This window comes from Ursus americanus, chromosome 22, assembly GCF_024610735.1.
Source record: "Ursus americanus isolate L20-20 chromosome 22, mUrsAme1.1.p, whole genome shotgun sequence".
Classification (NCBI taxonomy): Eukaryota; Metazoa; Chordata; class Mammalia; order Carnivora; family Ursidae; genus Ursus; species Ursus americanus.
Window position 1 is genome coordinate 3615427 of NC_142148.1, and position 27609 is coordinate 3643035.

Genomic DNA, 27609 nt, shown 5'->3' on the forward strand with positions numbered 1-27609 from the left:
TTATCAAGATAAAAAGCTTCTGCACAGCCAAGGAAACAGTAAAAAAAAAACTAAGAGGCAGCCCACGGAATGGGAGAAGATATTTGCAAATGACACTACAGATAAAAGACTAGTATCCAAGATCTACAAAGAACTTCTCAAACTCAATACACAAGAAACAAATAAACAAATCAAAAAATGGGCTGAAGATATGAACAAACACTTTTCCAATGAAGACATATAAATGGCTAACAGACACATGAAAAAATGTTCAGAATCATTAGCCATCAGGGAAATTCAAATCAAGACCAACCACATTGAGATACCACCTTACACCAGTTAGAATGGCAAAAATTGACAAGGCAGGAAACAACAAACATTGGAGAGGATGTGGAGAAAGGGGATCCCTCCTACATTGTTGGTGGGAATGCAAGTTGGTACAGCCACTCTGGAAAACAGTGTGGAGGTCCCTTAAAAAGTTAAAAATTGAGCTACCCTATGATCCAACAATTGCACTACTGGGTATTTACCCCAAAGATACAGATGTAGTGAAGAGAAGGGCCATATGCACCCCAATGTTCATAGCAGCATTGTCCACAATAGCTAAATTGTGGAAGGAGCCGAGATGCCCTTCAACAGATGACTGGATTAAGAAGTTGTGGTCCATATATACAATGGAATATGACTCAGCCCTCAGAAAGAATGATTTCTCAACATTTGCTGCAACATGGACGGCACTGGAGGAGATTATGCTAAGCGAAATAAGTCAAGCAGAGAAAAACAATTATCATATGGTTTCACTCATTTATGGAACATAAGAAGTAGGAAGATCGGTAGGAGAAGAAAGGGAAGAAGAAAGGGGGGGTAAACAGAAGGGGGAATGAACCATGAGAGACTATGGACTCTTGGAAACAAACTGAAGGCTTCAGGGGGTGGAGGGGATGGGATAGGCCGGTGATGGGTAGTAAGGAGGGGACATATTGCATGGTGCACTGGGTGTTATACGCAAGTAATGAATCATGGAACTTTACATCAAAAACTAGGGATGTACTGTATGGTGACTAACATAACATAATAAAAACATATTATTAAAAAAAATAGGCTCAACTCTCTGTTGTCTAAAGAAACTACTTTAGATATAAAGACACATAGAGATTAAGAGTAAATGGATGGAGAGAAATATACCACAATAACACAATCAAAAGAAAACAGGAGCACCTACATGGGTGTTAGAGAAGCAGATTTCAAAACAAGGAAGGTTGTCGGGATAAGGAAGGACACTCCATAGGACAAAGGGGCCAGTCCTCAAAGACCGCATAACAAGTACGCACCTAACAACATGTCAAACTATCTGACAGAAACAGAGCCGCAAAGAGGGGTACGTGAGCACACCATCATAGTCGAGACTCCAGCACCCCTCTCTCAGAAGTGGCCAGACCCGGGAATGGAAAATCAGTAAGGACGCGGTTGAACCCCACAGCACCGCCAACCAACTGGGTGTAACTGACACCCACAGACGACTTCATCCAGCAAGAGCAGAACACACATTGTTCTCAAGGTCACATGGAACATTCACCAAGATACACCACATTCGGGCCATAAAACACACCCCCACAAATTTAAAAGAATACAAATCATAGAATGTCTGCTGTCAGACCACAACACAATTAAACCAGTAATCAGCAACAGAATGGCAACTGGAAAATCCCAATATACATGGAGGTTAAATAACACACTTCTAAACAACACATGAGTCAAAGAAGAAATCTCAACAGAAATTTTAAAGTATTTTGAACTAAATGAAAATGAAAATGCAACTTCTCAAAATTTGTGGGATGTGGTAAAAGCAGAGCTGGGAGGAAAATTTATAGCACTGAGTGCATGGATTAGAAAAGAAGAAAGATCTAAAATCAGTAATCTAAATGTCCACCTTAGGAAACTAGAAAAAGAAGAAATTAAATCCAGAGTAAGCAAAAGGAGAGAAGAACGAATTTAGAACAAAAATCAGTGATATTTGAAACAGCAAATCAATGGAGGGAAAGAAAATAAATGAAACCAAAAACTGGTTCTTTGAAAAGATCAATAAAATTGATTAGCCTCCATTCAGGATAACTAAGAAAAAAAGATAGAGGCCACAAATTACTAATATCAGAAATGGAAGAAGGGACATCACTATAGAGCCCATGGACATTAAAACAATAAAGAAATACTATGAACAACTCCATTCCCACAAATTGCATGACCTGGAGGAAACGGACCAATTCCTTGAAAGGCACAATGTGCCCCAAATCACAAGAATAAGCAGATGATCTGAATAGGCCTATATCCATTAAAGAAATGGACTCAATAATTAATAACCTTCCAAACAAAAAACATGAGGCCAAGATGGGTTCACTGGTGAATTCTACTGAAATTTTAAAGAAATTATACCAATTCTCTGCAATGTCTTGCTGAGGATAGGAAGCTAACTCATTCAGAGGCCAGCACTACCCTAACACCAAAACGAGACAAAGACATTACAGAGGGGAAAAAAAAAACAGCCACGATTGCCCAGATGGGCCCTAAATCCAATGACTAGCATCCCTGTAAGAAAAGGAGAGGGCATGCCTACAGCCATACCACCCTGAACATGCTCTCTCTCTCGTCTGATCTTGGTAGCTAAGCAGGATCGGGCCTGGTTAGAACTTGGATGGGAGAAAAGGCGAAGGCCCAGGGAGAAGAGGAGAGAGGGATGTGAACAGAGAGACAGAGATTAGGGGAAGCAGCTGCCAAACCCAGGAGTGTCTGGAAACACCAGCAGCCGAAGAGGCAGATGGGATCCGCCCCTAGAGCTGGAGGGAGCATGGTCCAGGGGGTAGAGGCCAGAGGTGCCGCTGAACACTTTCCAAGACACTTTCCAAGGCACAGGGCAGCCCTGCCCGCAGAGAATCCCCAGCCCCCGGTGGCCCTGGTGCTGAGCTCGGACACCTGCACAAGCCTCGCTTACATCCGCCGTTCGCAGAGATCTCCCGCGTGACCTCATCCCTCAGAGGCTGAGGGGTGTTCAAGGAAGAGAGTTCTGGGGCCGGGTAAGCTTGGGAAGGTCCACAGGCTGCAGGCTCCTCTGACACGTCCAGAGTCCCTCGACCAGGGGCTGGCTCCGAGTTTCTGGTTCGGTGATCAAAAAGTCAGTCTCTTCCCCCCAGTGCACAGAATGCTGGTGCTCATCCCACGCTACGGCACCCGCTCCCAGAAAGGCTTCGCTGGCCAAGGTGGAAAAGGCTCGGAAGTATGCAAGGGGACAGGAAGGGTGACAGCCAGAGCTGCTGTATGACCCTGGACTCTGTCCACCTGGTCATTGCGCCCGATGCCCGCGTCCCTTCAGGACAAGCCGGGACTAAGGTCAACGTCAGCCCCTTCCCCGTTTGCCACCCGACACCCAGGGAAGAAGCAACCTGCTGGGCTGGATCCCTGGTGTCTCCACCCAGAGCTATGCCCCAGGTGGTGACAGTCAGTAGGAGACCGAGGCTCCAGCAAGCAGTGAGCCCTCAGCACGGCCTGCACACTCCCCGTGCTCCCATGGCCTGGCCTGTACCTCCTCTCCCTTCACCATGGGGGTGGCTGCGATGCCCCACCTCCCTGAGCCTGCGTCCTCGAGGTATGACGGAGCAGTCAGTCTGACCTCCGGAGCACGCCATGAGGACAGACCCAGAGCTGGGCTTCTGATGGCCTTGGGAACGTGCGTTCCCACACAAGCAGGCGCCAGCACGCGTGCACCCGGTCGGGGATGGCCGCTGGACTCCCCCTCCCACCTCATTTTGCTTTCCTGGTGGCAAGTTTTGCTCTGTTTTCCAAACCCTGGACCTCCGAGTACCACCTGCACGACTTTCTGCCACGTCTTCCTAAGCAGCGACGCTCTCAAAGTTACTTACAGAGCCTTTTACGTGTTTTCAAAAGCACACGAAAATGCGCGTGCAGTTACGGAAACAGAACGGGCTCGCTCAGCACCTCCGAGCGCCTGCCCCTCACGCCTGATCCTCACAGGCGCTCCCCTCCAGCCCCGGGGCAGCCCCTGGCCCCGTCCCTCCCACGTGGCCCCGCGACCCCGCGCCGCGGGCTCCGGCCTCTCCTCACCAGAGATGACGGAGTCGTTGAGCGCCTCTTCGTCCTGATACACCAGCAGGTCGTCCTTGAGTTCCGAGTTCACGATCAAGTTCTCCTTGTTCTCCTCACACCCCTTGGCGGCAGTCCGCTTGCCCTCCGAGACCCCGTCAAAGCTCCAAGCCTCCTCCCGCTCCTTGCCCCGCTCCACGCTGGACGTTCTCGACAGGCGGACGTCCACCCGCTTCTTCGGGGACGTTTTACCGTCCCTTCCTTGAAAACTGAATCAGAAGACAGTTTGGTTGGATGCTGTCCGCGTCACCGGAGGACCCAGCCAAACCGACACGGGGCTTGTGAGGACACGGCACAGGTGATCCCCCGATGCCTGCGGCGTCCACCGTCTGTCCTGAACGCACAGGACGAGCCCCCAGACGGCGCAGAGAGCGCGCTGCTCGGACAGCACAGACAGGCGCGAGAGGAAGCCGGCCACACCCCGCACCGCGCGGGTCTGGCACCGGACTCCCCGAGAACCGGGAAGGGCACTGCGCCTGTGCGGTGTTTCTGCCAAGCCCTACGTGCGTTCCGTCCCGTCTGCCTTGCCCTCCAATGATCCCTTCTCTTTCTCTATGGACACGTGGAATCAAAGATAAAAGTGTAAGCTTCAGGAACAGGCTTAATTACCCTCATGACTAAAGAAAACCAAAGTCTTCAGAGTCCTGGGACAGCGTGACAGCTACTTCTCTTCCTGGATTCCCCCATAGAAAGGCAGGGGCTTTGTGGCCGGGCTCCCACCCGTGAATGTCCTCTCCCAGAATGTGGCAACTGAGACCAGAGCCTGGTGCGAAGTAAAATGTGGGGATCTTGTCCCAAAATTAACAGTTTCAAGACAGTGACAGCGGTTCACGGAACCCAGTCCGGGGGCCCCCATGACGACATGGGGGCACGGCACAAGGCTGATGGGGATTTGGGCACACAGGTCTCCGTACCAGCAGGGAGAGGGCCTCACCTGTCCTGGCGATGCTTGGTGGCCAGCGCCCTGTGCAGCTCCTCAATGACACGGCTGGGGGGCAGCGGCCGGTGGACAGTGGTGAGATGTGGAGACCCTGTGGGCGTGGAAAGCTGTCCTCGGAGGGGAGGGTCAGCACTCTTTCCACCAGGGCCTTGGAAGAGCGCAGGCTGGCCTGGAGCGTGAGAGGGACCAACGAGAATGTAAGTTTCTGGAAGCAAGGAGGAAGGACTCTGCAGAAAGACAGGAACCCGAGAGCAGAGGGCACAGTCCCCCAGCCAGCAGACCCTCACACCCTGTTCCAGACATTGTGCTAGGTCCCTTGCCCCCGGAGTCAGAGACAGGGTTCCCCCCTGTCCAGCTCCATCTCCGGACCCTCCTGCCTCCAACCCTGGGAGCTGAGCTCCACGGCCCCCCCCACGAGGTCTCAGGCACAGAACACCCTCCTTCCTGATGCTCTGCTATAAACTGGGCTTTCTGAAGCCACACTGCCTATTGTGGAAACCAGCACAACTCCCCCAGCCCTGCAGGGGCCACTCAGCCTGGACCCACCACAGTCCCTGCTTCCCCGCACCTCCTCCAACCCTCTCTCCCTGTACCTGCCCCAGCGGGAGCTTCCAGGAAGGGGCCCTCCACGGCAGCTGGCTCCCGGCCCAGGCCCAGAGCCCTGGAGGCTGTCCCACTCAGCACCCGGGCCTCACCTCTACCCCCCAACCAAGCTCTCTCCACTCTAGGACAGGAGGATCTTTCCAGTCCTTGAGGGAGCCACATGCTCTACTCTGAGGTTTTGCACAGGCTGTTCCCTTTGCCTGCAATGCTTTTCCCCTCCTCTGTCTGCACCAATCTCATTTCCTCAGGGAGAACTTCCGTGAACCCCCACCTTGTGCAGAGCCCACCATACCTACCATGGGATTCAAGGCAGCCCTGACACCCCTTTCCTCCCACTTGGAATGAACTATTTCATTGGGCCTGCCCTTCTCACCTGACTGTGCGCCTCTGGGTGGGGCCTGTGCCACCTTTCCCACTGCTGTATCCCCGGGCCTGGTACCCGATACGTGGGCAACAGACAATCATTTACATGAAAGGAATCTGAAGACTCAGAAGAGATTTGCTCAAGTCCATCCTAAGAAGGTGAGGCTTCCTTCCCTAACAGATACTTCCTGAACGTTCACTCCAAATTCTGCATGGCGGCAGGTGCTTGGGGCGGCAGAAAGCATGGGTTTGCTCATTACACAGACCTGGCCTCCAGTCTCCATCTGCTACTGACCTGCTGGAAGAGCCCTTCTAGGCAAGTCCCCTGAACTCTCAAAGCCTCAGCCTTCTTATCTAAAATGGGCCCAGAGCTCCCTGACAGGGCCCGCAGGAGCCCGGCCGCTGGGATGGGGCCTGGCACCTGTTACATGTTCATACACAGACCCGCTCCTAAGCTCGTCTCCGCAGCCGCAGCCTCCAGGCTCTACCAATTTGTCTGATTGGGTACAAAACAAACCATTTGTTTGTACCCAACCTCAACAGGGGGAGGGAGGGAGAGAGACCTAAACCACTCCCTAATAGACAAAGCCTTTCTGATGCAATCCTAGAATGTGTGGACAGTGTCAACACACACACACACACACACACACACACACACACACACACACCCTAGAAGGAAAACTTTAAGTTTCATTGGAACAGGTCATTTCTCTTTCTTCATAAGCACCTGCTTCTGTGGGCACAACCAGATAACACCAAACAAGGCCCAGGCCTTGCCCTCAGTGGGCCTCAAGGCCAGCCAGCTGGAACCAGGAGAAGAAAGGTGGACAGAAAGCCAGCACTAGGATTTTAGGGAGAGCTGAGCAGGCAGGTGGGCTGAGCACACCTGGCGTGGGGAGCAGGTGGGCTGGGCTGCGGAGTTCAGGCGAGGCTTCTCAGCAGAAGGGCCATCTGAGCTGACTGACACCCAAGGGAAAAGGTGGTGCCAGCCACAGATAGGGCAGAGCAGGGTGGGGGTTCCATCCCGAGCATGGCCCCCAAGACCAGCCCAGTTCTCTACACTCCACCAGCTCTTCCCCCACCAGCCTCCCCCCTCCCAGGGCAGCCCCTGCTCATCACGGGGACCGTCTCCCGAGCAGGTACGCTCTGCTGTTGCCTGGAATCCTCGCCCCACACTTGCTAGGAAGGCATTACCAGCCCAGGGAAACAGAGGCAATATGGCTTGCCTGGGCTCACTCAGTCTGGACTCTAACGGGGTCCCCGTACTCTGTCAATCACGGACACATGGAACAAGTACTTTCCATGCCGCTCCGCTGAGCACTTAGCCAGGCCCTGCCTGGCCTGGCCCACCTCTCGCCACTCCCATGTCTCAGGTGAGGGGCCAGGCTCCGAAGCCAACTCCAGGTTATGCCTCCAGGGTGTGGCAGAGGCTGGGATTGGAACACCTCTACGTGTAGCTGGCACAGGCCACAGGACCCCCGTACAGAGGGGCGACTGTCCCCCAGTGGAACAGGGGCAGCTTTGCCCTGAGGGGGTTAACTCACATGGGCCCCGGGTCCAGGCAGGTGAGTCCACGGACCTCATGCAGTTCATACAAAAAGGAGGCAAGGATTCCAACAAACACAAGAGCTCCTGTTCACCTTAATGGGGCTGCTGGGACTCAGGGGGCTGTCAGATATGAAGACTTGTCAAAAGGAGCCAAAACTTTGGATTACAGGTAAAAGGTACATGTTTGACACTTACACATTAATATTTAAAGTGTTAATATTTAACACTTGCACAGATTTGAATGTTTAAAATGTCGGCAACCCATTAAAACAAATAAAACACCATACAGATCCAGAGAAGCGAGTTTGTGAGTGGGCCTGGGGGCAGGGGGACGATTCCCTGACCTCTGGTGGAGGGTGGGGAGGAAGCCCGGAGGCTGGGGGCAAGAAAGAAACCCCGGGGACTCAGCTCCTGCGTGCTGTCCCCCTGGGTCCCAGTTAAGCCCAGGTAAGGGGCCTTTGTCTTCCTCTGCTGCCACCTAGCGTTCACATGCGGAAGCGAACATTCTCCCCAAAAGACAAGGAGAACACGAGAGAATGGAGAAAACGAAGACAAAGGTTCCAAAATGGGGTCTCAGCTGTTAAAAAGAGATCCACACCGAAACCACTTTCTCTGCTCCTAATCCAGTCCCCAGACGAATCCCCCGATGTTCTGGAGTCCCTTGGAAGGGGAGGGCGGAAGTCAGAGGCGCTGAACACGAGGCCCTCGGGACCTGGAATTTCAGCTGTGAGAACAGGCAGAGGAGTCCCAGTAGGGGAATGTGTGCAGCCTGAGGCCTGATCCGTCCCAAGCACACCGGGGGCAGGACATCTTGGGGACACGGAGCTATCCAGGGACCAGAACAAATTATATGTGAGCCAGAAGACCACGTGGTGGGTGCTGCCTGAGCAGATGGATTTCCAATGGTTTCAGGTCTCCACAGATGGAGAAGGAAACTACCACAAGATCATAGCAAGAGGCAGGACAGTGTGATTCTGCTCGAAACTTTCACTCTTATCTGTGGGGCCCTGTCGCCGGCACACGGCAGGCTGGGACTCCTTCCCAGCTATGTAGACACAGGCGGGCGGGGCTCAGAGCACGCATGTGCTCCTTCCATCACAGCCACACACACTCACTGAGCACCTGCTGTATGCCAGCATGGGAACTGGTGGGATCCTAGGCTGCGGTCACCAAGTCCCACCAACTGGGTAGCTCAGAACAACAGGACTTCATCCTCTCATGGTTGTGGAGGCCAGAAGTCTGAAACCCAGGTGTCAGCAGGGCTGGAGACCTCTGAGGGCCGAGAAACAGGCCAGGCCTCCCTCCAGCTCCTGGTGGCCGCTGGCAACCCTTGGCACACCTTGGCTTGCAAACAGGTCACTCCAATGTCTGTCTCCATCTCTGCGTCATCTTCTGTGTCCTTTTGGGTCTCTTGTAAGGACATTCCATGGGGTTTAGGGCCCACACAAAGGCAGGATGATTTCATCTTGTTCCTGATATAACTGTGTCTACAGAGACCCTTTGCCAAAGAAGGCCACATTCTGAGGTTCCGGGTAGATGTGAATTTTAAGGGGACACCGTTCAACCCACTGGGCAAGGCGAAGAGATGTGGTGAATACCAGAAGGCAAGAGCATGTTGCTATGGGGTTGGGGTCGGGGATGGCTCCCCTCAAGGAGGGACCGAGATTCACAGGCACCGACTGGGTGAAGCAAAGGGAAGAAGCTGTAGCAGAAAGAGCAATGGGGAGGTTACAAGCCTCAGGCCCAGAACTGGGGTCGGGTCTCCATCAGCTGTGGGACCTGGGACATGTTGCTGGAGCCCCCCTGAGCCTCAGTCTCTTCAACTGTGAATCAGGCCCATGTCCCCTCCCCCAGAGAGGCTGGCTCACATATTAGGAACGGGCCGTGTGTACTTGAGCCTCCTTGTGGCCCAGCAAGGGGGACGGAGCAGCACAGTGGGTGAAGTCAAAGCTGCTCGGGTCTGCCGTACACATCCTCTCCATGCCCACGGCCCTCAGAGGTGGAAGGTGAGGGCCTGGTCTTCAGAACAGTCACCTCTTACATGGACAGGCCCACCGTCCCCCAGACCAGCTGTGTCTCCTATTCCTAGCCGTGATGGGACAAGAAATGCCCAAACTCCAAAAGTGAATGTTCTGACTTCCTGGGATTATTCAGCCAGGGTGGCCAAAGCTATGGAAGCAGATGCGTTTTGGGCCTCCACCCAGCCAGATTCCCCTCTCTCATCACCACCCTACAGTCCAGAGTTTATCTCTGGCTCTGCCTTGCAGGAGGGGCTCACTGGGGAGATGCGGTGAAACCAAGATGAGCAGAGACCATGAGAAAGAGATGGAGGGAGAGGTGAGGACAGAGTAGGGAAGGAAGGGGAGAGGGAGAGAGACAGAGGAGGACACCTAAACATCCAGACAGAGAGACACACTCCTCATCCTGGGGGCTGGCTGGCTGCATTTTCTGCATTCGGGTTCTGGAAGCCCCTTTGACTCCTGCCTACAGATTGCCCCATTTACTCGAGGGAGCCTGAGGGGTCTGCTCCTGATGACCAGAGCTCCTTGCTAAGAACTGCACCCCTGCCTCCCGTTCTGCTCTCCTGGACCTGCCCAGAGCCCTGACCGAAAAAGCAGAGGGTGAGAACCAGCCCATGGTGGACACGGTGAGAGCCCCACCAGGTTGAAGACACGCGTGGATGAATGGAAGGATGTGTCTATGCAGACCCACCTGTGACATTTTTTGTGGTTTTGGAGCCTGCCTTCGGCGGTGGGGTGGGCAACAGTGGGGGGCTGGGGAGCTGGCCCACGGATCTCTCTGGGGGTCTGGGAGGACTGTCCAGGGAGTCAGACCCAGCTAAGGCTTGAGAGGGTTCGTCCGTGGTAGGCGGGAGGCTGCTGGCGGCGTCTGCTTCTTCACCTCTGGATGCTGACGGCATTTTGGCTGGTTCAAAGGCAAAACAGAGAGTTCACAAGCCATTCTTCCTCTGGCTGGGATGGATGTGAGCAAGGACAGTAAGGCGGCTTGGGCTGGGTGGGACTGTTAACAAGAGCAGGGTACAGAGACCACGCTTCCCATACAGACCTGACTTCCTGGGAGTTCAGAGATCAATGGAACTGTCAGAAGTGCTCGAGAGGGAGGGGGAAGGGACGAAGGAAGGGGAAGGGACAGGAGAGGGGGAGGAGGAGGGGGAGGGACGGGAGGGGGAGGGAGGGAGGGAGGAACTTCAAGAGCCAGGTAATTCCATCCCTTTTCCCACTCGACAGGCCGTGCCAAAGTTCCTGCTCCCACCGGACCCGGAGATGGCAGCCATCACAGGTTTTGTAATGAGACCTACCCAGGCTCCAATCAGCCCCTGCACTGTGAGCCTGGTAATAAAACTCCAGCATCTCCATTTACCCACATAGGACATCTGACAAACAGTCCCTCACAGGACCGCGGCAAGGTTTAAACAGGAAGTGACAAGGAGATGTGTGTCTAGCACCTGTAGAGCCCCCAAACTCAGCAGCTGTAGACTTCACAGCCCCGGGCCTGGCACAGAGATCCCAACAGCGGTACGCGAGGCAGGGAGGTCCAGCTTTGAGGAAGGATCAGCCCACCCAGAGCCGGTGCCCATCCCCTCTCCTTCCTGCTGCTCCCCGAGCACCCTCTCCAAGCCTGCCTACCCCTTGGCTTTCTCCAGTCCATGAATGCTCCCCTTTCATGTCTCCCTTCATCCTCTCAAGTTCTACTGATATCACGGCACCACCCATCCCACCGACACCCCCAAGTCCTCTGCTTCACTTCCTTTCCATTGAGCTCCCTGGTGAGGCCTCCACCCCCCAGTTCTCGGCCCGTGAGTGCTGCAGGAGAAAGATGGTGGAGGAGCCCCAGTGCCCACCACCTCAGGACTGCCACTGTCAGGCCCTCAGCTCGGTGTCAGACTCTGCCTGCAGCTCCTCACCTCCCTCCTCCCATGGGGCCTCACCGCCACAGGAAACTGAGGCCTTCAGAGGGGTGGGGGCACTCTTCTTGGACGCCTGACTCAAACACAATGGTCTCTGAAACCCCATATTCCCTTCCTCCTCCCTGATACAAGAGAGGTGTCCCCCCCACCCCATGCCCACCAGGGATCCCAGCACTCCCTGCCTTCTCAGAGCACACCCCAGGCGCCCAGCACAGTACAAGGTGCCTGCTACACATCTCATCCTATTTTTTTTACAACCAGCTGAGGAGGAAGATATGCACACTCATCAGGAACAGCTTGGTAGAGCTGGTCCTAAAGTCACGGTGTGGGGTGTAGAATTCATCCATCGGGAAGGGTCCTGGAGGGCCTGATGGGTGGGGCGCTGTCTGTGGTGCTGAAAACACGGTGCTGGCCCATCCCTGCCCTTCGAGAACTTCCAAAGAAACTTCAGAAGTGGACACTGCACATCCCACAGATCCCATGTTATTGCCATTCCTGTTCTTTTACTACCCACGGCTGACTCCAGGGCTGGGACACTTTCGTGACACAGCCTGGGTCCTGCAATGTGCAAACATGGACAGGCCAGTTTCTGGGCCCTGGGGGTCTGGACAAGGTGAGCAGTATGTGACCTGGACTCCGCAGGTTCCCTTGGTTGTGCTGCCAAGTTAACAGGGAGACTGAGCAGCCCAGGTCATATCCCACACTTGCATCAGCCACGGCTCTCAGCGGTCCTCAGTCTCTCTTCAACACGTTCCTCTTCAGCTTCCAGATACCTGTTCCCCAGTTCCCTCCACATCTGCTTAGCCTCTCACCAGCTCCACATGGCCTGCCCAGGACCCAGCCCTCAGTCCACAGCTGTAACTCTCCCATCCAGTCCTCTGGATTCAGAATCAATCCCATCTTTGTGTCAACCCTTGACCTTCCCTCCAAGCTCCAGACTCATACATTATCAGCCACTGTGACATCTCCATCTGGAGGTCAGAAAGACAAAATGAAACATTCCCAGACCCGTCTCTTGATTTCCCAGGGGAAAGCCCTCCCCAGTCTTCCCCTCCATCACACTCATCCATCCATCATCCATCCACCCATCTTGCAAATGTCCTGGAACAATTATGGGGTCCAGGCAGACTTCCAGGAGCCACAGACACAGCACTAAACCAGACAGATCCTTCACCAGGCTTTCTACACAGCTCACCAGCTGTGCAGCCACACTGGACACCCAGTACCTTGCCCCGTGTATGTAATTCATGGATAAATCCTGTGTGGTCTACTTCCAAAATACTTCCCAGCCATGTCCACTTCTCCTTGTGCAAGCTTCCATGGCCTCTGCCTGGACAGCAGCAATGGCTTCCAGGCTCCTTCTTTCACTGCCATGCTCCCTGCCCCAAATCCATTCTCCAAACCAGGTATTGGCAAACTTTTTCTAGAAAGGGTTTTGCAGATCAGAGTATCTCTGTTGGTGCAGCAAACTCCAGAAAGCTTGCCAATTCAAACAGCAGAACCCCTGCCTGAGCCCAAAGTGGGTATGTCTTTGAGGACAGAACTTCCTGAGATGCTGGAAAGGTGGCTTCCCTACCCGTTTCAGTAGGCCACCAGCCATGTGTGGCCAATGAACAACTGACAAGTGGCCAACGTGACGGAAGCTGAATGTTTTTATTTCTTTTAGTTTTAATTAAAGTAGCCATGCAGCCAGTGAGTACTGTACTGGACAGGGGAGCTGCAGACTCCTGGGAGGGGGTCAGTGGTCACAGCCCATACCCCCCTCAACCAGAGAGAGACTGCAGAGTAAGCTTCTAACAGCCCTGTGGAAGTCCTCCCTCCCCACCAGTGCAAGGTGGAATGCAGGTCCCCTCCTCTGCCCTGAGAGCCCTGGGACCCAGCGCAACAGCAGGTCTCACCAAAATCCCCTCCTACATCTTCCCACAAAACTCATCCAAGCTGCTCGCACATGGACCCCTGTATGTCCCTGACCTGTCTGGGGCTCCCCAGGCTGGGAAAGAGGTGCTCCAACATCTTTTTCAGCCTACATCTCCCTCTACAGCTCACGTGTGTAGCAACCATTATAGCTTGGAATCCTGTTGAAATTAAAACGTTAACATCCGTTAACGTCTTAAGTGCTAGATCAGAAAAAAAAAAAAAATAGAGAAGGCAATGCCAACTTTCCATGTTCCCCACATTTGGAAACCTCCCTCGGGGGCTGTTCATGCGCACCCCTGACCAGCAGAGGTCGCTTCTCACCAACTGAACTCTCAGCTGGGGCTCCTGCGTCATCCTACAAACCTCAGTGCAGGGCTCAGCAGATGAACAGAAGCCACTGAAACTAACCCACTTTGCACATCCATGACTTACTGGCACATTTTATGAAACGTTCCACTGACATGCTTCTGGGTGGCCCCCACGTACTTTCTTGGGCAGGGGCTGATACACTTTTTGTTTATGGCCAGGGACAGAGAGTCAATATTTTAGTCTTGGCAGGACAAGAGGCAAACTCAAGAATATTACATAGGTACTTCCGTAACAAGAGAAAAAGCTCTACCCTGCCCTTTAGCCTGACAAGGGCTGCCCAGGTGGTGGGCGTGCTTTGAGCCCATTTATCACCTGCTGGAGCCATTCCAAGACCAGGAGTGACCAGTGCGACAGGAGAGTCCTGGTGGGCCGGGGGACAGCTGCTGTGTCCAGTTTCACTGCACCCCAGGGACACCTGGCATGTCCTCGGTCTCGGCTTGGACAGCTGTCCATGGGCTCAGCAACGGGCAGAGTCCCAGGTGTAGGTGGGACGAGCCCAGATTCTGAGCAGTGGGGAAGTGTGGCCACCGCTCAGGGAGGGGCGGTCTCCACGTGGACTGGTGGCACACTCAAACTTGCCATGCAGACACGGGAGGCAGCTGGGTCTGACCTATAGCCTGCAGTTCGCCGTCCCCTCCTCTATTTCAGAAACAACCTGCATCCCGGAGCATTCCAGAAGCAGAGTGAAAGTGTATTCCCGGCTTGCTGTTAGTTTGGGCTATAGAATATTACAGTTAAAATCATGTCTGGGGATCAATCTCCAGCTTGCCACTTCTGGGCTCTGTGGTCTTGGATAAGCAACAACCCTGAGCCTCTGCTTTCTTGGCTAAAGGGAAAAAAATGGGCTGTTAAGAAAATACAATGAACGTAGTACATGCTTTCTGAATGCCACTTTCCTTTTTAATTAGTGCACTCATGTGAATGCCGGAGCTCAGGCCCTGCCCAGCAACAGAAACACTGAACAGCCACCTGTCCCACAACAAATCCTTCTGGGCTTTTTAGGGAATGCTATGTTGCTGGTCTAGCACCATCCAAGCAAAAACAAGAAAAACAAAATCACCCCAAATTCAAGGGTCCAAAGTCAACCCAAACCACCAAACTCAAACGGTGGGTTAAAGAAAACAACAGTCAGAATCTTTGACAGCATTCTCTTCCTAAGATATTTGTGATGTGTGGTGAGAACCCCCATCTCTCCCTCCAAACCCACACAGCAGCCGGGGACACATGGAAGCTGCAGACCCAGTTTGGGGGTTCCCACCTGGCCAAGCAGTGTATCTCCGAAACTGGGAGCTTCTTGGCACAGGTGGTCCCTCCCTCTGCCCAGCAAAGTCTGCGGGAAGTCCGCTGTTTAAAAGAGAGCAGCCAACCCTCCAGGACACAGTGACACCATGACAGAAGTCCCCAGGGGATCTCCGGGGACACAAGGTCATCCCAGTCTGGCCCCTGGACACTTCCATGAACGTCCTGGGGCCAAGAAGAGAACCCGGGCATTCCCGGGACACAGTCACTGCCTAGAATCCAGCTTTCTCTGTTAGACATTACTGGCAGCACAGAGGGACAGGCCCACAGCAGGTGGTACCCCTGGGTATGAGGCACAGGGATGGGGACAAGAATGAGAGGTGAACAGAGTCCGATCACAGCCGGTCTCCCCTGAGCTCTGCATCAGGCCCTGCAGACTTGGGACCCCATTGTGCTTTAACTACAGAAGCCCCCCCTTATCTGCAGGGGGATACATTCCGGGACCCCCGTGGATGCCTAGAACCACAGAGAACACCGACCTGACGGGTCCTGGATCTCTTCCTCTACATGCCCATCTCGGATAATGTGCAATTTATGGATTCACCACAGGAAGAGATGAACAATAACTCCTAGAACAGAACAATGATAACCACGTCCCGTAATAAAGGTTCTGTGAATGTGGCCGCTCTCTCAAAGCTCTTCCTGGGCTGCACTCACCCTTCCCGTAATAGGCGCGGATACGAGCCTACGTGAGTCGATGCAGCGAGGGGAAGGGCGAGGCCCTGGACTGACCACTAGGTTACTGTCCACCTGTGATGGCACATCATGTCAGGAGATGCATTTGCTTCTAGACAGCGGCTGACGGCGGGGAACTGAAGCCACAGAAAGCGAGGCCACGGAAGGGAGGGTCCACTGCATTCACCATGTAAGGATGAAGCCCAAAGCAGGTCACCTCCGTGGCAGCGGAGGGGTGGGCTCCGCAGACCAGGCTCTTGACCTACACAGGGGGGGCCGGGCAAGGACAGAAAGGTGAGGCCAAGCGGGGGGCAGCCCCTGGCCGTGGCTGCATGGGAGCACCAGCCCCGGGGCGGGAGCGACATTGGTGGCTGGAAAGATGCTAGCTGCACACGAAGATTTGGCTGAAAGCTCATTTTTAAATGTTGACTTGCAATTTTTTAAGCAGGGAGCTTAAAGTCTGTTAGATTATGTGTGCTCCCTCCCGGAAGGGCTTTGCTCAAGGCCAAACCTCTCAACAGAGACCTGGGGCCCCAGTGGTGGCCAGCGTTCCTGCTGCAGGGCTCCACGCCTGCAGGGCTTCCAGAAACCCCCGGCAGTGACCACCCCTCCGCCCCCGGCTCAGTAGCAAAATGCAGGTGGACCCACATCCCCAAACATGTGTGCTGACAGAGACAGGGCCTCTGGGGCAACTTCAGCAACTTCAGGCAGCTGGCTCCTGTGTTACATGCATTCGTCCCCGAGAGAGGCTTTGACTGTGAGGACAGCGAGGACTACTACAAGCAGCAGACACCTACCGAGTACTTGGGGTGTGTCAGGACGGAGCTAGGGGATTCCTGGGGATTCCCTAATTTTAGCAGCCCTGAGAGGTGGTGTGGCATTGTCCTCATTTATAGTTGGGAACACGGGCTCAGAGAGGGTGAGTGACTTATCTGCTGTCACACAGCTAAGCGGAGCATTCAGCCACATCTCAAACCTGGGCTGGGCCATGTCACACACGTTGCTCGGAATTCCCCAATTCCGTACCACGGGTTAAAAGAGCTAGTGTGTGCGTGTGGTGCTTAGAATGGACCGTGTGCGCAGCCCGCCTCCTTCAGAGATTTCGGACCGTTCTCCGTGTTCCTATGCTTCAGTTTGCTGCATTTTCTTTTACGTGAACTCACGCTTTTCATTCTAACTTGTTTATTAGGGGAAAAGCCCTTTACTGCCCTCCATGAGAAACCCAGTCCCCTTGCGCTAATGAGAACAAACACCACTGTTAAAAAGCTTTCTAGTGATTGGCCACGTGCCACCTACGTGAACTCCTCTTTCCTACCCCCGGGACCCAGGACCCACGCTGAGGGCAGGAACAGGGAGTCCCGCTGCCGGAGGAGGCTACGTCGCCACCGCCCCACACGGACCAGGGACCGTGGTCTAGTGCACTCCCCAGGGCCTGGCCCGCCCGGTGCCCCCCAACGGTAAATCCACTGTGGGTCCTCCTCCCTCCCCGTCCCCAGGCTTCCAAGGGCCTTCAGCCTCCTCTCTCTCCCTCCATCCTACCCTGGCTCTGGCCACACATACAAAGCTTTCACTCTATTCAAGTCCCATGGTCTGCCTGCTCCCCGGCCAACCACAGTCTGCTGAAACCCAGCCTGCGGGCTGCTTCTGTAAGTAAGGTTTACATGCACACAGCCACGTGCTTTCGTTTGCACACCTTTTGTGGCCGCTCTTGGGCCACACGGAGGAGAGAAGCGGTTTCATCAGGAACCTTCTGACACAAAGACAACGATAGTTAAGTGGCCCTGGGCAGAAGCAGCTCGTGCACCCTGTTTTCAGTCTTTGCAAAGGTTCTTCCCCCATCGGGATGCTCTTTCCCTCCCTGCCTGGCCAACCAGCCAGCTCCCAGGCTCAGGAAGGAGCCCCGCATGCACGCCCAAGGTCATGGACTTCACTCAAGGGGGTCGGCAGGTGCGCTCACCTCCTCCCATCACTCTGGGAGGACGAGACCCAGACATGTTCGCCATCATGACCCCCGACCCCACAGCACATCCTGCCCAGGAGAAAGTCCTTAATATAAACCTGTCGTCTCAACAAACCTACTCTGCTCTCAAGAATTCCACCCCTGCACCAGGCATGCAGAGAAAGAGCACCTGAAGTCAGCAGGGGCGCCGAGGGGAGCAGGCACATTCCTCAGAGCTGAGCAGGCAGAAGGAGCCTGCCCGGGAGAGGCGCCCGGGGCCAGCAGGGAGCTGGGCACAGCAGCCCGCAGAGCGGGAAGCTCCATGGCCAAGGGCAGGGCTCGCCGGCAAGGACCCCAGGTGGAAACACGCCAGCCCCGACCCTCACGGGGTCTGGTGCCTGGGGACACCGGGACTGTCCCAAGGGTCACAACCCTTCAGACCCCAAACTCCTACCACATCCCTAAGCTGGGGTGAAACCGGAGAGGCACAACCACCCCCAGGAAGAGCGGAGCAGACCTCTCCACAAGGGCCTCCTGACCCAGGAGGGGTCTCACTGGCCGGGGCCGCGGGTGACATGTGGAGGCATGAGCCTTTTTGGGCAGAGGACGCCACAGAGAACAGATGCCCACCTGGCTGTGAAGCCACAGAGCCCCGTGGGCCCATCCACACGGCCAGGACTCCCAGCCTCTGCACGTGTGCAGACCGTTCAGCTTCAGACCCCACACCCTGCCGAACAGATTTATAGCTGGCAATTTTACGGGGAAAAAGCCTGACAATGAGGTCCCCCCAAATATTTCTATAAACACGTTGCTAACGGGTCCAAAGAAGAAGGGGTAGTATTTCAGAGCACTCACAAGCTCATTGGATGGGCTCACATCTGGTCGCCTCTCCACCTTCCTCTTCTCCCCGCCTTTTCGCTCAGCTGGCTCCAGTCTAGACAATTAAAACCAGCGCCACGGCCCCACTGTCCCCAACAACGACCCAGCGCAGCTTCTCCTACCTTCAAACAACCCTGACTATGAAGTACTGCTTTTCCCATTTCCCGGAGGCCAGAAACGAGGCTTCGAGCAGCACACCCCGCATGCCCCACTGAGACGCGGCAAGGAGAGCCCGGCACGTGAGGAGCGAGGCACGCGGCACCGCGCCAGCACCCCGAGGCTCTGGGGGCCGTGTGGCCGGGCTCCCTGGAGGCGGCAGCCAGCTGCTGAGGATTTAGGCCGCTAGGAAGGTCCGTTCTGCTCATCGTGCCCTACGGTCTTGGGCTCAGCTAGAGGCCCCCACCAGACACCCGCTCCCTCAGCGAGGACCTTCCCGCTCAGAACTCCCGGTGGCCAGCAACCACGTCTACACGGGGAGGCCGCCTGTGAACGTCTTCAAGCACCTGCGCCTCCCGGCTGTGCCAGGCTTGGAAGGGCAGCCGAGAAAAATGCTCTGACGGATGTTGAAACCCAACCACATGGCCAAGCGCGGCAGGGCTTGGCGTCCAGAGCATGGCGGTGCCTCGGAGGACAGGATGCTACCCGGGGCCACCCAGCCGACAGCTGTCCTGGCGGCGCCTCAGCCCTGCACGGTCTACAGCCAGTACCTGCATCGTCAGAATGGGAGTCCAAGGACAGTGGCTCGTCCAGGGAAGACTGGTCTGTCCCAGTGGCCAGAGGGCTTCCGGGCGGGGCTTCTTCTGAAGTCAGAGTCTCCTGCTTGGGGGTGGAGGGCTCACTCTGTGCGGCCCGGGGCCCTCCGTCAGGGCTGCAGGCTTTGCTTTCAGCATCTGCAAGGAAATCCAGCGGTCAGCCAAGCCCACATCTCCCTTCCTACATGCTTCCATTCATGCGAGGGGCCTTCCTGGGGAGCGTGCCACCCCAGGCACGGCATGGTACCCCCACGTCTCTTCCCCACACCTCCCGGGAGTCCCTCTCCACATCCGGGCTTCCTAAGGAGGCCCAGGCACTGCCACACCCCCAGCCCCCTGGCCTCTGCCCACAAAGCCTCCATCCACATCGGGACCCCCGTTCCCACGCTGGCCTCTGCCCTCTGGCCTGCTTTGGCCAACAGGGCCTTGAAGCAGTGGGGCCTTCAAACGTGCTTTCATGCTCCCATGATTGAGCCACCACCTGTCCTCACTGCCAGGACGCGCCGGGCCAGCAGGCTGGGGACGAGAGGCAGATGCACAAAACGGAGCTGCTCCCGTGCGGCCAGCAGAGGCCGGCCCCAGACAGGACCACACACGCGGACAGCTGTCTGCCCCAAAATGCTGGTGTTACAGAACATTCTCGTGGTTACAGGCAACCAATCTGCTTCCGCGCCCACTGTTCCACCATCAGTCCCCAGCACGCAAGCCACTCTCCGTCACCCACAGTGCGCCTGGGCCTGTACGCACCCCAGGAAGAAGACGGGCAATGGAAAGAGTGATCCCTGCCCCCAGCGGCTCATGCTCTGAGGCACTGCAAGCCCAGGACTAAGCGGGTTCAGAGCAGGGAGTCCCTAGATGTAGACGGGTGGCCTTCTCAGAAGAAATGACCCCAGGCTCCTAGTGGGGCTGAAAGGAGGACTCAGGGGCTCCCCTTGCTTGGGGCTCAGCTGCTGGAACCTTTGAGGGTCTGGCCTATGACAGATGGATCACCTCCAGCATCCTAGCTTACCGAAGAGGGGTTTGGTGCTCAGGGGCATAACTGGCCCAGTCCCACGGCCACCAGATGGCAGGTCGGGGCTCAGAGACACAGCCAGCTGATAACAATCACGGCTTCCGAGATGCGGATCACAGACCAGTGCATGGGACCCCTACATGCCCCCCTCAGGCGCCACAGCCCATGCACGAGGTCATCCCACGCAGAGCAGCATCATGGGGTCACCAGCCTGACTCAGGACGACTGCTTCCCATCACTGTGGGGCGGGGGGCGGGGGGAGGTGTTGATCTCAGAGTCAGCGCTCCCTTCACCCCAGCCAGTCTCAACCCCCCACCTGCTGCCCTCCGGTTCTCCAACAACGTCCCTTTCACCCCAAAGTGGCCTGGTTGGACAAGAAGTAGAAGGTCACCTGCCCCACGCATTTCATTCCACGGCAGACAGCTCTGGCTTCCACTTCTCCCCTCGGAGGTGGGGAGGATGACGTCACTCCTTGCTTCATGGCATCCGCGTGGGAATTAAATGAGTCCATCCACACAACGCACTGGCCGAAAGGAGGCCCTATGCTTGCACTGATCTTCACTCCTGGTGATGAGCTCTGACGAGGAGGACGGACGGCCCGGCCTGGCCCCTGGGCCGGGCGCAGGTGCCCAGGTGAGAGCCACAGGCTTCCTCAGCAGGGTCCTCACTGTACCCAGGATGTGGGCCCAGCCCACAGCGTGTGACCCCACAGGGACGGGAATGGTCACCATGGCCCAGTACGCCGCCCCAAGGCCACAGCCATCTCCCCAGGAAGGGCAGAAAGGTCAGCCAGGCTGGAAGTCTGGAGATCTGGGGCTGGAAAGGTCTCGTCTCTGCAGCTGTGCCCCTGACCAGAGTCCAGATGAGGGGCCAGCAACCTTTCCCAAGAAGGAGCAGATGGCGAACATTTTAGACTTCGTGGGCCAAGTGCCATCTAGCCCATACTGCGCAGTCTTTGATTTTTTTACTCAAAAAACACTTCAAGTTTAAAAACCATTACTCAGCCCAAGGGCCTTCCAAAAACTGGTTCTGGGCCAGGTCCAACCTGTAGACTTGCAACTATGGTTTGCTGACAAACCCCGACCCAGGAAAAGACCCAGACGTCAGCCAGGAGAACACGCCCAGTGGACACGATGAAAGGTCACAAACTCAAGCTCAAAACCGTACTTTCTCGCACCCTTGCTCAGGACCGGTTTACACACCCCCGACATACGGCTGGGACGGGCTCGGCTACCAGCGTACTTGGTCCTTAGCAACAGAGGACAGCCAGCGCGGGCGGGAAGGCGTGCCCCCCAGAGATGCGGCACGGGCACCCGGGAGCACCACTCCAGATGAATGCACACCCTCGCCCCGTGAGGCTGCGGCCCACCGTTTACAGAGGTGGGCTCCCCATATTAGAAAGGACAGGCTGTTTGCTGCCAGTGATGGACACGGCGGTTTATAACAATGACCATCCCTCATCATCATCACCCACAATACAACGGTCAGAGCACTGAATCTGGAAGGCCCAAAGGTCTGCGGCCTGCCACCGTCTCGGCAGAGGCTCCACCAGACACGCCGTCGGAACGTCCCCCACCTGCGTCCCAGCTCAGTGCACCTGTAGAACTCTTGTGGCCCGTGCTCAGAGCTCCCGTTCACAATCATGTTCAATGAAAAGTTACGGTTCCCAAAATAGCGCTGGTGGCAGGGCCGTTGCTAAGGAACGCCGGCTGGGGCGGGGGGAGCTGTGGGTGGCTGTCCCCTGGGCCTCCCTGTTCAGCCAGCCCTCCCTCCTGGCCTGTTCTCCATCGGATGCCCATCCCCCCCGAGCGCTGTGGGGGGAGCACACAGAGCAGCCACGGTGACCGGGAACATGCCACAGACAGACAGACACACACACACACACACACGCGCGGTCCCCAGTGTGCCCGCCACACAGAACTCACACGCATTCGATTTACTGCTGCCCAATCCCCCAGAGGAAGGAAACCTTGTGCCTCTCAGGTCACTGAACAAGCACCGGCATGACAACCATCTCTTACGTCCAGTGGTGGAGGATGGAATCCCTTCGGTTAAGAGAAGGCCAAGGGGACACAGCCGGAAAGATGGGGGGATGTGCAGGCGCCTTACTTGCTGCCTTTGGGCAAGGGACGGAGTGGGGGGGCCCGTGGGGCACGGGCTGGCCCTCACCTGGCCCTCCTGAGTCAGAGGCGTGTGGCCAAAGCAGGGAAGACCGAGTGGAGGAAGGGTCACCTCCTCCCTGCCCACCCACACCTGATCCACGCCCCGTGTCTCTTAACAGCACCCAGGTCCTCCCCAGGTTCCGACAGATGACCAGACTTCCGGAAGCAAAAGGAGTGGGTCAGACGGGCTCATAGGATCACAAAACACCACACACAGACAGGGACATAGGCACCCCCCGCCCCCCGGGCCTCTCTCCTGGCCCTGCCCAGGAGCCAGTCGTGTTGCTCACTGCTTGTGGGCAGACTCCTAGGGGACAGACACGGGGGGGGGGGAGGGGGGTGAGCACGGGTGTGGGTTTGTCCTGGCCAAGGAAGCTCAGGTGTGAGGTCTGGGGCTGCTCTGCAGGGTCTGTGCTCGAGCCTGTGGGGGCCTCTCTGGGCCCCTTGGTCACGGTCACCCTCGCCCCCCACCCAGGTGCGCGCTGGGTGTGAAGTCCTGGGGACAGCGCGGGGCGAAGGGGCACGGCCGGCCACAGGGGGACACTGCAGACTCGACTCCTGGCTGAGAACAGTTGGTAGCTGAGAGTCCTTCATCCAAACGGGGGGGGGGGCGGGGGACACGGGAGTCACTCCCACAGCTACACCAGACAGAGGCCAGGGGAGGGGAGGGGCTCACTGCTCAGCTCCTACCCCAGAGCCAGCAGAGGGCAGCTCCACACCCCCACCGAAGATTCCTAGCCACCGCTGGTTACCCCAACCCCAGGACAAAGGAGGGAGGCAGGCAGCCTGGCTAGGACCAGCCTTCGCCCCCAGTGGGAAGAGGCATTTTCTAAGCAAGCACATGGCAGGAACACCAGCGTGGGTCGGTGTTTGCCCCAGGGGCCTGCTGCCAGACCCCGTTGTCCGTGCGTGCTCAGGGGAGGGCGCACACGCAGGCAAGAGTTGCACAGAACAAGAGCACATCCCCCTCCTCTCCCTGACCCCAAGACCCTTCCCAGAAGCACCCCGACTACCCTGCTAGCACGCCCCCCTCAGCAACCCCCCCCCCCCGCCCCGGGCAGGCTCACCGCAGCCCCACCCAGCCCACACCCCTGCACTCCCCTGGGCTTGTCACCCAGCAGCTTCCGGGGGTGGGGGTGCAGGGAAGATGCAAGGCTCTGTCGGACCTGGGGCCCCCTCCCCCTTTCCAACCTCCCCACACCTCACCCACCTTCTCCCTTGCACCGAGGGGCCCTGCTCACGCTGCTCCTCCCCCCGGAAGGTGCGCCCCACCTCCCCGTGCTCTCTGCGTCTCAGCCCGGAGGCACCAAAGCTGGAGGCAGCCGGAGGTTTATGAAGCACAGGTGCCGAGGTCCCGCCCCCACAGCATTTAATTGCCTTGCTCCCCAGGTGATGATAATTCGCGCAGGCTCTGGACTGCTCTCCTGCTGCCCTGGGGTCCCACTGAGACATCACGTCCTGCCTGCCCCCACGCAGGCTGGGGCCCGTGCCTCGTTCCCCAGGTGCTCAGCTCAGCTGTGACTCTCTGTTCATCTGTGGGATTATCTACCGCGGCATCCGTCCCTGAGCGTGTTTTCAGCTCGTGAGGAAGGACGCTGTGTGTTGGGCCCACCTGGTTCCGGCTCATAATCACTCACAAGACAGGGTGTGATCTAACGTGGGGGTCGGCAAAGGACACTCTGGGAGCCAAAGCCAGACGCCACCTGCTCCATGTGGCCCGTCAGTCCACCAGGCGACCTCTCTGAACGAAGGTTCAGAGTGAGCAAGAGCAGAGCCCTCCTCTGGAGGGCCCCCCTTCGATTCTGCACCCACCCCTTTGTTTTTCTGACAGGAATCAAATCCACGTCTTTGTTTCCTCTTCATTCACCAGAGACCATGATTTCTATGATAGATAAACAGGCCTTTCGTGCTGTTCTCGTCTTCCCTTCCCCTTCCCCAAGGTCCAAAGGAAGGTGTGTTGGCGACAAATTCAAAATACAGAGTTCGGAGCTGCTTTGTCCCATCCCGACTAGAACAGTCTGGATTTCCGTCAGCAATGACACTCCCCCAAATCGGAGGGGCAGACGTTCAACCCTGGAGGGTCACGGCACCCGGCACCAAGCACCCCATTCACACGCAAAGTTGCACCACCCTGAGTGAGCAACTTCACACGCTGGTTTCCCACGAACGCGTCATCAAGACACTTCCCTCTCTGCAGCTGAAGACGAGGAAGGAGGGCAGAGACGCCCGGCTTGCTGAGGCCCCTTCCTAGCCCAGATAACGGGGCCAAACCACAGAAACGCTGGACACGGGGACAGAGTTCCACGGGCTCGCACAGCCTGGGGGAACGGACGCCACGAGACCGGGCCCTCGGTCAGGCGGCCAGAGCGTGGCTGGGCTGCAGAGAGCGCTCCTGGCCGCGGCGAGGTCTGCCGACACCGGAGTCTAGCACAGGACGAAGCGCGGAAGGTGGGCATCAGGACCGGAGCCCGGTGCCTCACGCCTCGTCATCGCGGAGAGCTCAAGACTAGGCGGGGAGCTCCGGAACTTCGTGAGCGAACGGCGAGCAGTAACAGCCGTGTCTCTCCAAGACGCCCCCGTGGTGAGACCTCCAGAGCAGAGTGTGGACGGTGTCCGGGTCTGTGCTGTGTGACCCCGGGGCGGCCCGTCCTGGACCCTCGTCTGCACAGTGTGGTAACCACCGCCTGGGGGCTGGGGCCGCAGGGGATGGGTGAGGCGGGTCAGCTCCCAGAATAGCGTCGACACTTATGGAGGGGGGACAGCAGTCTAGAGGGCCGTGTGAGTCCAATAACCTGCCCGAATCGGGGATAATGATGGGAATATGAAACAAAAGCCAATGCCGCCAGCTCAGGGAAGCAGGACAGAGCACCAGCCCGCCGCGTCGCCCAGCACATGACGGCGCTTAGCTCCGTGCCCCCCGTGCAGAGGTGCCCAGCACCTCAGGACGGGGCTGACGGGGCACGGCCACCGCGGAGGCCTCCTTGGGGTCCAGCCCCTGCATCTGGACACCGGGCTCCCTGGGTCGCCGCTCCGCCCTCGACGGGCCTCCGGGCCCAGCGCCTGGCCGCAGGGTGGTGGGCGCACTTACCCCGCTCCATCATCTCCAGCAGCCCCTTCTTGATGAGCTCCTCCCGACCTTGCCTGCCGGCCATCTTCTTCTCCAGCGCTGCAAACACACAGACATGCTGAGTCACGGCGCGGCGGGGCCTGCCTGCGTCTCCAGCCTACCGCACGGGGCCGTGGGGACGGGGGCCACCGGGCGGGGGGCCGTGGCCCGGAGTCCCCAGCCTTCCTACTCCACGGTCTGCTGCCCGTTGCACAGGCGCGCGGCGAAGGAAGCACATGGGGCAGACTATTTAAGGCAATCATCTCTGGGATTCCTCTGAAAAGCGACGCCTTGGATAACCCTTCCCTAAGCGGACTTCCCGCCTGTTCCTACCCTCCGCGCAACGCTCCTTAATGTCCCTACCCAGCCCCGAACCATCTGTTGGCCCCAACGCCCCGGGGCACTTCTCTGCGGGTCCTGTTCTCTTCCGCTCACTACGCCCTGGAGGCTCTTGGGTCAGTTCACCGAATGATTTCTGGGCCACTGCCCCCCCAGAGGTGCCTCCAATAACACCCCCGGTTAAAGCTTTCAAAGAAGTCACCGAACAGGGAGGGAGGGGCCAGCCCCCCCCAGACCCCACCATGCGGGTTCTCCTCAAATCCTCCTCAGAACAGCCTTCCCGCTGGGCAGCTCGCCCCCAAACCCAAGGCAGGGGGCTCACTCTGCTGGACGGTCTCCTTTATCTGTCCAGAAAACGGTTTGCCTACAGTAGGACTCCGTTTCCAAATACAGCCCCACGCAATACCTCGGAGCCCTTATTGGCAAGAGGCAAACTGCAGCTAATAAGCCTGATCACAAGGGTGCAGGGTCCCCTGTGTGTGCAGGCGCTCTGCCTGGTGAGGGCTGTGGCGGGGGACAGGGAACAGAGCCAGCCCCTCCCAGCGGAGCTTAAGGACTAGCGGCAGAGGACAAACAGGCAATGGCAATGAAGTTATTTATTTAAAAATATTTACTGAGCACCTACTATGTGCCAAGTGCTGAGCACGCACTGGGGAGTCCCTGGGGAGCAGAACCAGCTCAGCCCCCCTCCCTGCAGGGCTCTGGGGGGCTCTGGGGGGGCAGGCAGTGATAACGGGGCTGTTCTAATGATCAGAACTAATAAATATTAGTTCTAATATTTATAAATAAAGCATTTACTGAGCACCTACTTTGTGTCAGGCATGGGGGAGCAAGACAGGCATGGCCTCTGCCCGGGGATGCCAGACGATGGACAGCTACAAATGGGCGAGTGGAATGACCCAGAGCCAGAGGGACTCGGGCCAGGGGTCTGGGAAACCCCAGCTGTGCTGGAATGTCAGGGCTGGTTTCCCTGTGGGTGTTCACACTGAGAGCTGAGCATAACAGGGAAAACCCAAACAGTGGGAAGAAGACATTTTCAGGCAAAGGGAACATAATGTCCTTTCTTAGTCCAATTTCCAGGAGCTGGAAGTATGCACAAAAAAGAGAAACTGAACCCTGACTTTGGGAGCTGTAAGTAGAGAGGCCGCTGTCCGGTCTAGCAGACAGGGGTGAGAGAACCAGGGTGGAGGTCTGAAGAACCGAGGGACCCCATGGTCTGGCCAGCCCAGGGTGGTGCTCACCGGGGCCCAGCTCACACACAGGACATCACCTGCCTGGGCCCCTGAGCCTCCCACTGACCCAAAGAGGCAGCTGTGAGGGTCTGCTGTCCCCATCTCAGGGGACTGTCCCCCCACCCAGAGCAGGTGCCGGCTTGGGGGCCACTTCCCAGACCGCAGTGTTGGGGAGCCATCCTTGGGCATCCTTGGGATGCTGCCATCCTTGGGCCCTGCCCAAGCCACTGTCGGCTTTGCTTGTCACTTTAAATCACCTTTAGATTTACCTTCTCTCATGCTAACCAATAATGCCTGTGAAATCAGGGATTCGATATACTGAAATAAATAACATCCCACACTTTGGGGGGGGTGGAGAATGGCTTAGAATAAACAAAAGGTAGTCCTGTTTCTTAGAGTTCCAAATGCCTGATTA

General features: G+C 56.8%; 1 protein-coding gene across 1 annotated transcript in view; it reads right to left on the bottom strand.

The window, feature by feature from the left end:
• The window catches only part of PHACTR3 (phosphatase and actin regulator 3), a 211480-nt gene that overhangs the window by 65979 nt on the left and 117892 nt on the right, over positions 1-27609 (bottom strand). Inside the window, exons 3-7 of the mRNA XM_045795392.2 lie at positions 25606-25683; positions 19299-19481; positions 10298-10510; positions 5066-5240; positions 4093-4340 (exon numbers count right to left, since the gene is read on the bottom strand). Of these exons, the coding sequence (XP_045651348.2) occupies positions 4093-4340; positions 5066-5240; positions 10298-10510; positions 19299-19481; positions 25606-25683 (897 nt within the window). The remainder of the gene's footprint in view (positions 1-4092; positions 4341-5065; positions 5241-10297; positions 10511-19298; positions 19482-25605; positions 25684-27609) is intronic.